Source organism: Antrostomus carolinensis, unplaced genomic scaffold (genome assembly GCF_000700745.2).
Source record: "Antrostomus carolinensis isolate BGI_N321 unplaced genomic scaffold, ASM70074v2 scaffold53137, whole genome shotgun sequence".
Classification (NCBI taxonomy): domain Eukaryota; kingdom Metazoa; phylum Chordata; class Aves; order Caprimulgiformes; family Caprimulgidae; genus Antrostomus; species Antrostomus carolinensis.
In genome coordinates, this window is record NW_010327684.1 from 1 (window position 1) to 12565 (window position 12565).

The 12565-nt window shown below is 37.4% G+C and overlaps 1 protein-coding gene across 1 annotated transcript; it reads right to left on the bottom strand.

The window, feature by feature from the left end:
* Positions 1-545: 545 nt before the first annotated feature.
* LOC104528058 (rho GTPase-activating protein 21-like) lies at positions 546-6346 on the bottom strand (the record flags this gene model as incomplete). The annotated part of the gene is made up of 9 exons (XM_029085945.1): positions 6165-6346; positions 5904-6006; positions 5778-5814; positions 5096-5221; positions 3761-4045; positions 2589-2653; positions 2361-2509; positions 803-945; positions 546-701 (listed from the first exon to the last, which is right to left on the bottom strand). Coding segments are annotated over exons 1-9 (1233 nt in total), but the record flags the coding sequence as incomplete, so codon positions are not given.
* Between the last annotated feature and the right edge of the window lie 6219 nt (positions 6347-12565).

Below are 12565 nucleotides of genomic sequence, written 5' to 3' on the forward strand. Positions count from 1 at the left end.
TATATCTATCTATGAATGACCTTTGGAAGTCATAAATTAGCCCATTATTTTGTATATAATACAATAAGACAGCAGTGGGGGAAAAAAACAGCTGTCATAGAATATTGCAACAGTAAAATTGCAAATTTTACTCTGTTGTTTTGCAAATTCATAATTCCTTCACCATCAGAGAAACTCTGTTTACAGCTCTCATTCTTAAAGCTTTATGATCACCACGACCTCTCACTCTTTAAGAAAAAAGGCATTTATTAGAGTGTCCAGTGGATGATTCCACTGGATTTTCTCTCAAATCACCTGAAAGATGTAAGACAGCTGTTCAATGGTAATTCCTAAAGACAAAATCATAATGTAAACAGCTTACCATTGGTAAAAAGGGGTTCTGGGAGCTTTCTGAAGAAGGATTTCAGCAAACTGCTTATCACATTCAAGTCTCGCCATTTCTGCGTTTAGAAGAAAAGGACAGATATGCTTTATATTTCTATAATCACAACACAACCAGAAGTTTTTGAGAGTTCAACCTGCAAATAGCATGATCAAAGACTTACATCATCATGAACATCAATGTCAGTCATTCCTTTGTTGAGCTCTTCTTGCATACTTGAGATGGCAGCGTTATTTCCAGGAACTCTGTAAATACCTGTGTACTCAAGACCTCTTTCTTCAACCAGTTTGCAGCATATATCAACAATCAGTGGAATATACTGAAAAAAAAAAAAAAGAAAAGTTACATATATATTTTAAAGTGATTCATACAAATAGTATTTTAAAAATCACAATGGAAAGAAAAATTGTCCTTCCATACTTTGTTGGTATGAGCTGGGGGGCAGTCATCTAGTCTAACACCAAATGTTCCTACAGCAGATGGCTTCTTTTCAAATGTCTTCCTCATAATGCTTGGAATGCCTTTTCTCCATGTCCCCTTGTCTTTTGGTGGGCTTGTCTCATCTTTTTGTTGTTAGTATAATGCAAACAAAGAAATAAAGAAGAAAAACAAGAACGTTTAAGTCACAAAAACTACTGCGAATACAGGTAACAGATTTACAAAGATCAGGTGACATCTACTGCATTTTTACCTCTTTTACTGGCTTTCACAGTAACTCACTAAACATTAATTTATCTTAAACACACCTTCTTTTACTCTCCTGCGATTCAAAAGATACATTTGAATATACACCCCACATGTAGAAAAGCAAGTAGCTGAATGGTACTGTAGAATTTAATCATTCTAAGACTAAAGGTGCATAAATTGCATTTTAAAAATATTAAAATCTACATTTAGTAAAGCAAGATTCTCTAGCGAACACAGTGCTGCACAATATACGTATGACACTATACAGCCATGCTTACAGTTACACAGCTGTACTCACTCTTTCAAAAATTACCACATTTTAGTCACTCCTAAATCATTCCAAACAGGACTCAAAACACTTGAAAGTATTATTCTATCAAAAAAAATCAGATAAAAAGTTCAATTGCTCCGTTTTCCTCCCCTATACAATGCATGTAGCAAATTACAATTCCCATTTATCCTGTACTGCAAGTCGTCTGATACAACAGTACTTCCTTCTTATTCAAGTACTTCTGGAAATATTTTTCAGCAGATTTGACATTTACTTAACATCTGCAATTTAGCTACATAATCTGTAGCATAGTAGGAGCAAAGGGACATTTGTTGGCAACATAAAACAGAATTCACTCAGAGCTTAAATTCAAGACTGAATTGTTCAAAAATAGTTGATCGAAAGTGACTGCTCAGCCAGTTGCCTGAATTTTTATGCAACATCCTTACAAGTTCAGTCTTATGAGACATACCATACATTTACACATTCTGAAAATATTAAAAAGTAGCTTAAGACGTTATTTGATGAAGTTCAGTTACTGATTTAAGTTTGCAGTGTTAGCTCATTGGGCCTTTTTAGAACTCAGTGGGTATTAATTTTGTGCTGGAAAATATAATACAGTTTCACTCCTGTACTTCAATTAAGACCAGAAAAAAAACCAACAAACTTATTCTCTACTTCTAAATCACTTCAGTGGAAAACTTTGGTTTCTCAACAGTATATTTAAAATATGAATTTGTCTTATTTACACGTCACCTGGAGACAGAAGTATGAATTACACACAAAATTATGTCCAAAGCTTGGCAAAATTTTGGTCACAAATAGTATAACACCGTATTTTACTACTGTTAACACTACATGGAGCTGTAGGAAAAAAAACCCCATAACTAGCTTAAAAAAACCTCGTTAATACTTGGTTTGCATCTGCATATTCATGAGTTTGAAAAAGCTGAGAAAGGCACCTGGAAGGCCTCATGCTGGGGCCATAAGGAACTAAGGAAATACACAAAACGTACAGACCTTTAGTGAGAAGCTTCCTTTCAGACTCATCCTTAGGAGAATGTGGACTCTGGGTCCTCTGCTCTGCTTTAGTTCCAAGCAGAGTCTGTCTGATACTTAGACTCTGGCGAGGTGTTTTGGGAGATGGTTCTGTTTTGCTGCTTGAAGAACTGAAACGATATATTACTTCAGTAAAAAGAAGCTAGAGAAGTCTACTAAAACTACTGGCAGCATATATAATTCACCTACCTCATCATTGTACTGTATTCTTTAATTCTTCGACTAATTAGATCTCTACTAGTGACACCAGTATCCTATAAAATTAATTGAGAGCTACTTTACAATCTTATAAAATACAAGAAATTATTTTACTTTTAAGAATACTATTAACTATTCCTATCAACAGACTGCAATGCAAAATTAACATTTCAGTACAGTTAAAAACAAACAAATTTAACAGGCAGTCCTTGAGAACAATAAGGACAGAACATTTAAAAATTGTGAGGAAAACTGAACTGAGTAATTACAAATTAAACACCGCTATTTAGACTTTTTGTCAAAGCAATACAATCTGACTAAATTCTGTTAAATTGAAAGTAAGTTTAAACAGAAAACATGCAAGTCAACACACCATACTACTCTGAAAAATCCAATCCCATGTGCACACAGTACTTATATAACTAAATACTACTACACATACAACTGAAACAGCCATGAATTCAAATGTGCTCTTATCCATTTGTCTAATAATGTTTATTAATCCATTTTCCTTTGGATAATTATTTCAAGTCTGAGCAGATGTGTGTGACTACAGACCTGAAAACATTCCTCTGTTGCTCATCATTGAAACGAAAATGCACTGAGGTCAATATTGGGACAGATATTGATATGTTACGTACAATAGTGTATGTTTGCCTTTTGTAATTAGCATTAACATTTAATTAACATTTAATTCACAGAAACATGAACATTTAATCAGAGAAACAGGCATCCTTTGAAGTTTCACTTTTTAACAACTGAGAAATTCATCACACTGTACCACTGCACACATCACTTTGCAATGCAAGTCTGAAGACAGAATATATTGGTTCTAATACTGAAATTATCTTTTAAAAAAGATCAGTGATTTTTGACAGATCAGTTTAATATAAAGTGTATCTCTAGTCAAATCAGCAACAACAGTAATTCATTTATTTCAGAAGTCTTCTCTCTCATTATGAATACGTCAGGCTTTATTTAACTCAGTTTATTTACTCAGTTACCTCGCATTTCACCGCATTTTCTTGTTTGTTCCTGTACACATTTTGGTCTATTGTTTAATTGCAAATAGTTTATTTTGTTGAAGTATTACAAGAAAATATAATCAATTTTTAATTAAAAGACAAGAACTATGGCTTCTGCATTATATATTAAGCGATTACCTCATCATTTAAGTTGCTGTTGTCTTGTATTGCTTTAATCCATGCTAACATGTTATCTCTGTCCTCAGCTTGAAACAGATACTCGCAGTCTGATGTGGTGAGTCTAAATACATTTTTCCTCTTGGTTTCACAGTATGAGATGTCTATCAAACAAGCATTGATGCTTATAGGTTGTTCTTCTTCAGATGGGGTCACTTGTTCCTTTTTATCCTTGTACAAATAAAGTGAATGACCTCGAAGAACAACATACAATTGCTTCCATGGCCGAATGCTCCCACCAACTCGCTGAAAAACATCACCTGATATGTTAGGTTTGCTTATTTGTTACCATTCATGTTTCTGGATTAAAAAAAACTACCTTCCAGAAGTTTTAAAAAGAAAGACTGACCACCTACCTATACCATTCTTAAGAATTACCTGTGGAAAGACTACACAAAAGTACACTAATTGCTCTCCTTTAGAGGAGTTAACTGCTCAATAGCCTGCCCTCCCTGACCATCCATTCAGCGTGTGTTCACATATGACAGCAGCAAGAAACAGAACGTGATCAGAATTTCACAGAGGCATTAATACAAATATAGTAAAAAATATTTAGTGGACTCTTGCCCATGCCTTTTAAACTTTGTTCAAGTCAGACTCACATTTATACACCACTGCAATTCCAGGCTCCCAATTTTCCTTATGTGTTAGTTTATACTTGTGCAGAAGGTTAATCTGAACTCTGCTCCACAACATTCATGAAAACTACAGCTTTTCTCAAACTACAATTATCAAGGGACTGATTCTTACTAAATAAATAGTCATTAGAAATGAGTTTACTTCATAGATGCTTTGAAATGTAAAATTTGAATCATAGAATAATTTAGGTTGGAAAAGACCCTTAAGATCATCGAGTCCAACTGTAAACCCAACACTGCCAACTCCACCATTAAACCATGTCCTTAAGCACCATGTTATACATCTTTTAAATAATTCCAGGGATGGTGACTCAACCACTTCCCTGGGCAGTCTGTTACAGCTCGTGATTACCCTCTCAGTAAAGAAGTTTTTCCTAATATCCAATTTAAACCTCCCCTGGCACAACTTGAGGCCATTTCCTCTTATCCTATCGGTTCAGAAGTTCAGAAGACAGTTCAAAAAGCAGTCTGTAAAAGAAGCTGGCGAATTCACTAAAGTCAATGTTCTAACAGATCTAAAATTTTGTCAGTCTTACTGATACTCAAATCCCCAAAATTTTAATTAAAAAAGCTAACCAGGAAGGCTTTAAGTTTCTCAGCTTAGGTTTCCACCAGCTTAATATTTATGCTACATTAAAAAACCAAACATGACGGGTACCTTTCCCTTGTCTGTAACAAGCTGACGAAAATGGAGCCACCCTTCCTTGGAGGCGTCACCAAAGACCTCTGAAGAAGAATCTTTCCGGGAACCAGAGTCTTCCGAAGATTTCTGGCTGTCTGGGACCTAGAGAAAACATAACAGAAAAAAACCCAGAGTATACTTCTAAATACATTTCTCTACGATCCCTACATTCAAGATGTTTCTCTCTTTAAAAGCTGACACCTCATTCAGCAAAAAGGCCCTAAGAATGTCCCTCTGGGAAAATATCATTCCTAAAGTTTCCATACAACAATAGTGACTTTACACATCCCAAGAATACTCAGAAACTGCAGGAGTCTCAGATTCTCATTATTAAGTTTTTACAAAAGCATGCCATAGATATGCTTTGTGTACAGAAGCTGAAGAAAATGAAAAAATCAAGGACCATGTGGTGAGCCTAAGAAAAAAAGAGACCATTACTTATGTGATGCAGTAACCAACTGGGGGAAGCCATTCAAATCAATTTAAATATAAAAATCAATCAAAATTAAGAACAACTTGATAAGTAGCAATTCCAATAAACTTCATGTCTGTGTTTAACACATCACTTTGTATAAATGAGTTGTATAATTCATACAACTTGTCACAGTAGTATGTGTAATGCTTAGGAGTTGTTATATACGTATATATATATACATACCTTAATCCCCTTTAAACTAGATACATGCTTAATGGATCTGTTGGGAGAAAAACAAATGTTAAAATGAGATTTTATACACTTTAAAAAACAGATCTCGAAATTAACTGATATTTTTTGTGAACTTACGATTTTCCCTCTTCTCTGTAGTCATCCAGTCCTTCATCATACGACTTTGATCTCTCAGTTTTTGCAGCAGGCTGGCTACCCAGGACACTAGGCCGGATGGATTCTACAAAAAACCCAGAATTTTTCGAGTATGTAAGAACCTGAGTGACATTTTTGCAATTTATTTCAAGCACTAAAGGGCTTACAATTTTCACTCCTGTTCCCCAGAGCATAAAACGAAAAAGCTGCATTAAAAAAAAGAAAAAAGAAATGAACACTCACCATGATCGTGTGAAAGCTGTCGCCGAATTAAAGGGATTGGAGATGTGGGACTGGGAGGACCAGTTGTTACAGCTGGTGCTTGAGAAGCAGAGGCAGAAATAACAGCAGAAGCAGGAATAAAAAAAAATGTGTGCAATATCATGGTCAATACTAGGACTAGTCGGTTCATCTACAAAGGTAATATTGTCATATTTTAACATTAAATACATTAATCAAACGCTCAAACTAACCAGCTGCCTGAAGTTCTCATTATTGAAATCAGATTAATTATCTTAAATATGAAGTCTTTCAAACAAACGTAAGGGTCCAATTAATTCATATTGTCAAATGTATTTTTTGTTTGTTTGTTTTTAAGAAACATTTTGTAAGAATGTTATAATTGTACATTAGAGATAAGGGAAAAAACCAACATGCCCAATTACAGATTTTGCTCTGAGTGAATGAAACAAAAATTATTTGCTAAACTCTTGTAATATTTTCAAGTAGACTATTTCAGTTTATGTGCATAAGGGAAAACCACACTTCTTACATCAGTCAGTCGAAACTTAAAGAGACAGATAAGTACGATTTCCTACAATAAAATATAGGCAGACTATTGAAAACCATTTGGTTTAAATGAGTGTTCAAATAATAAAGCCAAGTTACAAGCAAATAAAAAAGCATTTTAAACAGATTTTCAGCATCCAAAGAACCAATCCCCCCCATCCTCCGTACGTTCAAATAAAGAAGCAAGTATTCATATTTTTAAAAGATGGCACCACTACATACCAATTAGTTCTTCCACTAATTGTTCATACAAACGATTGCATGCCATACATGCCCAGCACCTCACAGTCTCAATAGCCACAAGGGTCATCATGAAAGATTCCAAAAACCTTTAAGTATTTCTATTATTTAACATGTTTCTTACAAGATGAAAGAAGACGAAAGATGCATTTTCAATCATCCTGAGGAAAGAGCTGTAACATCTTCTAGAACACATTACTAGATTAGAAAGTCTACTTCAGGCTCCAGCAGAAGAAGGGATGGAGGGGGGAAAAAATAAATAAATCAAGTGACGAGCAGAGGCTGAACTGCACTGCCATAATGAATATGAATGTATTCTAGGTGCTAAGAATTGTAATACGCAGAGCTACTGAAAAGCCTATTGAAATCAATGAACACTCACAGACAGAGGTTTATTCTTTGCTTTGTGTGAACACAACTGCGTGTGCTGCATTGTGCTTTTCCAACAGTCACTAGCAGTTCTGTTAAGGCAGCACTTGTACCATCAAAATTTGTCAGTGTAAACTTAACACAAGGCAATAAACAAAGTACAGGGAAGTTTAGCAATAACAGCCCTTTAAATTGTCAGGAGTGGAAAATAAAATCATTTTTGAAGTTATATGTTACAAAGAGCGTACCCCCCAAAAAACTAGCAGCAAACCAGGAACATTAATAAAAAGGGAAAGCAAAAGAATTCACAGGAAATCCGTGATACTGCAATTTTTAAAATTTGTAAGTTTTACTTGCATCCACAGCGATAAATTAGAAGCATTTACAGACCTCGTCTCTACAGCAACTAGGAGATGGGAAGAACCTCAGTTACACTTCCATTTCAAAACTACAGCAGCTCACAGTCCTATGGCCCTTTTTCATTTGCTCAGCTTCCCTGCAGCAAACCCTGAGAGAAGCACACTAATGTTGTCTAAGAAATATAACCACTCACTGAACAATTAATCAGTTTATAGTATGCAAACTGGAAGTGTTCAGCTTTTATCTCAAAATGTCACAGTCTCTGCTCCCAAAAGTTACAAAATGCTAGTGTTTGAATTAAATCCGCGCAAGCTGTGAATACCAAAGTGTTAGGCACCGATATACAATTTCCCACAACACTTAAATCCAAGAATTCAGCTGAGGAAAAACAGTTTCTAAGTCCTTGAAAGCAACAATAATTATTCAAATTATTATTACTTCACAGTGGATCTAATCCCCGGATGAATCAAAATTAAAGTGGTTTTAGAAATAGGCAAGCTTTCAAGAAATTGCAAATGACATTGGTACAGGAGGGAAATAACTGATCAATCCCTGAAGAGGCTGAAGGTCAGCTAATGGCAAGCTTTACATAACGTAAAGTGATTACAGAGCAAACCATGACGCACACCATATGAGTTACTGCCTACTAATTTAATGCACTGGCAAACTCCACTGCTGCTGTCCAAGAAAAACCAAAACCCAAGCAACTATATATAACCCTCGTATTCTGAATTTCCTCTGTAGTGCTTGCAGTATTTGTCTCTCTTTTCAGTTTCTTTGATTAATCAGTGTACTTGTACCCCAAACTCCTTGCACAGCGCACAAAAGGATGTGTTCAGATCACCAATCAATGAAAACGACTGTGTCTGAAACGCAGTGAAGCGTACAGAACAAAGAAGTCAGAGAAGCCACACAAAATAATTCTCTTTCAGTTTGTCATCTCATGGATTAGCGGTGTCCCTTTAAATATTTCTAACAAAAAGGTCAAAGACTCCAGGACTACGTACATTTTACTTTTCATTTGTGAAAAGGATACAAAACCAATCTGTTCTGCACTATTGTCTATGAAGTGACTGGACAGTGGAAAATGAGCCAGCATGGTGACAGAGCACCTCTGGCAAAGGGGAAGATGCCACTTGTCACCTCTGTTTGAACACAAGCGTGCAACTGGTCAACAGCTGCAACTAGTGATTTTCAAGAGCCTTTCCATGCAAAAACATTTATAGAGGGTAAGACACAGAAAATTTGTAATAAAGAGGTAACACAGCTCCAACTACAGTTAACTTGCATTAACTGATTTGCTAGCTAAAGCAGAGAGAAAATCATGTATCAAAGTTCATTGGTACTGCAGTGCAGCTGGAGATCACAGACACACAAAGAGAGGGAGCAGCTGTACGCAACGTAAGTGATCTGGAAAAATATTAACTCTGCAAAGACACAACTTTACACTGAATGGGCTCAGAGGCAGAACTAGAGATTTCAAAACTGAGGATTACATGGGTGAGAAGGCATGACAAAGAGGATGTACTATCCCCACTCTGTGGATGAGGAACTAAGGAACAAGTATTAACCAATATTCCAAAGATTTCACAGTAATCAACGCCAAAAAAATCACTGGGGAAAAAAAAGCACAGAGCTGTATCATACCTTACTATGCTGCTACAATACAATTTTATCATGATTAATATATTTAATGTCTTTGTTTATACCTGAATTTCCCAGAACAGTCCTTCAGGATTAAACATGAAGGTTTGAAAGTAGCAACCTGAACACCTGAACAACAAAAAGGGACACATTTTGAGAACCTCAAATATAATTTACAGAATGACAGAATTTACTAGATTGGAAAAGACCTTTAAGATCATTGAGTCCAATCATTAACCTAAAACTGACAAGTCCCTTAAACCATGTCCCTAAGCACCATGTCTACACGACTCTTAAATACCTCCAGTGATGGAAACTCCACCACTGCCCTGGGCAACCAGTTCCAATACCTGACAACCCTTTCAGTAAAGAAATTCTTCCTTATATCCAATATAAACTTCCCTTGGCGCAACTTGAGGCCATTTCCTCTCTTCCCGTCACTTGCTACTTGGAAGAAGAGCGGCCCCCACCTCTCTACACCCTCTTTTCAGGTACTTGTAGAGAGCAAGAAGGTCTCCCCTCAGCCTCCTCTTCTCCAGGCTAAACAGCCCCAGTTCCCTCAGACGCTCCTCATAAGACTTGTCCTCTAGACCCTTCACCAGCTTCGTTGCCCTTCTTTGGACACACTCCAGCATCTCAATGTCTTTCTTGTAGTGAGGGGCCCAAAACTGAACACAGTACCTGAGGTGCGGCTTCACCAGTGCCAAGTACAGGGGTGAATTATTCAGGTGGGAGCAAACCTCAGAAGGTCCCCTAGCCCAGTCTCCTCCTCCGAGAAGGGTTAGTGCTGAATTCAGACCACATTGCTCAGGGCTTTTGTCCAACAAGTGCCAGAGGGGAATGATCTCTTCCTTCAATATCCAGGCTGTGCTCTTATTGATGTAGACCAGTATGGTGTTAGTCCTCCATCCCCATCAAGATGCTGGTACCACTGCAGGAGGTTAGCCTATTCCAGGAGTGGGACTTAGCATTTGTTCTTGAATTTTAAGAGGCTCCTAGCAGACCATCCCTCTAGGCTAAGTCCTTCTGAATATGCCTTCACATGTATTGACTGCACCCCCTAGGTTTGTTGTCTGCAAACTTGATGAGCATATTCCATCTCCATTCTAAATTAACGACAAATATATTAAACAGGACAGACCCTGCAGAACGTAACTTGTAACCAGCCTTCAGGTAGAATATGACCCCTTAGCCACTACCATTTATACCTGACAAGCTAGTGTTCCTACTACGGCACAAGGACGGGGTCAACAGAAAAAAGCCTTCCTAAAGTCAAGGCTGGTGATGCCCTTGTGTTCCCCTCTTATTCACCCATCTACGCATCTCATTATAAAAGGCAATCATGTTGGTCAAGCACTATTTACCCTTGCTAAATCCAGACTAGCTATTCCAAATCACCTTCTCCTTCCCATGCCCACAAATAAGTTCCAAGAGGACTAACTCTATCATTTTCCTAAGGATTGAGATAAGGTCGATTGTCTGCCTTCCCTGGCCTGTCCTTCTCATCCTTTTTCAAGAGAGGTGCACAATCTGCTTTTTTCCAGTTAATGGGGACCTCCCTCAGTCCTCATGATCCTTCAAAAATGATAGACAGTATCTCTGCAACGACATCATCCAACTCTCTCAGCATCTTCAGATGCATTTCATTGGGTCAGATGTACATGTATGGGTTGAGCTGCACTGGAGCTGTCTTAAGAGTTCCATGTTTATCTGAGTTGGTTATGACTGTAGGTTTTGTTTGTGGGTTTTCTGTTGTTTTGTTGGTTTTTTTTTTAGGAAATGATTTATTTAACTGAATCATAACCTATAAACACAGAGAGCAAATTCACAGACTACCTTTAGTCAAGAGAGGCTAACCACCAGGGAATGCTTGGGCTATCATTAACAGAGAAAAATTATTTCTCCCACCAACCCCTGGAAATTCAGATTGTGAAATCTTTCTTCACTAGTAATAGAAAGTGACTGGAAAAAAATAGCATGCCAAGGGTAAAGTCATCTTTCATATTTATTGCCCTTCAGACACAGCAGTCTTGCAAGCAGTATCTCAACATCTCAAAAACTCTAAGAAGGAACTGCATTATTTAGTAAGTGTATTTCAGACCACATTACTGTTTAAAACACTAATTAGGCCTTTCAGTTTAAAGAGACAGTGAATATGTGGCTACAAACCTTAATTCAACAAGTGTATATTCTATCAAAGACTATTATCTGATTTAAAGATTCAAATCATTAAAATGTAACAGCTGTGCAGTAACACACAGTTAAAACAGCTTTAAAACTCTTTTCATGTGAAGATTGTTGAGACAGTGTGAACCCCCAGACACAAAAATCACTCAACATACAAACTCCCAAACTGCATACATTGCAGACGATAACTGTACTTTAGTATTATCTGCTTTCTGAAAACCATATCCAAGTCTTGGATTAAGTATGTGTTTAAAAATGCCCCTGTAGTACTTTGTGCAATTTTGGTTACTCATAGATCTTGTGGAATCGTAACAGTAACAGATTGCTCTTTGTAAAAAGCTCAGCCTTCTGCAGAAGGCTACAGGGAGGTAACTCATACTGCTTTCTGTCTCCAAAGCAAAGGGCTAAAGGAGTCATTAAAAACACTATCTTAACTCAACAGAAGCACAGATGTGAAGGTTTCCATATACTGAGATGGCATCTACCTGACAGCCAGTACAATAACCACTGCCTCTCTATTTCTTCAATAATTCTCTCAAACAACAGGTTACGGCTTTTGGGGTGTAATTCAAGAACAAAGCTTACATGGTAAGTTTGTTTGCTTATGGCAGAAGGGAAGGAACAAAACTATCAAACACTCATTAGAAGAAAAGAAAAAAAAAAATCTTTTTTTTACTGAAGGACAGACGGGACACGCTAGTGACACAAACAGACCCTGCAGCAAGACTGGCTTTAGGGGCACTCCCTCACTTCCAGCCCTTTGTCAACTACTCTTTTGCACGCCACATCCATGGCCTATCCAAGCACTGCGCAGTACACGGTACCCTGACAGGCTCTGCACCGTCACAACGCACAACACCACCTTGCTCCAAAGTATTCCTCTTAAATACAATACATGAACGCTTTAAAATCTTCTCCTAGTGTAACACCTCCTCGGAGCATCTCAGTTCAGGTTTGCTCCAGCTTGCTATGGGCAGCACTTCCCTTACGGTACAGCCCCATGCACCAGATCTCCCTTCCCTCACCTCGGGGGCCGGCAGGACATGAGGAGCCAA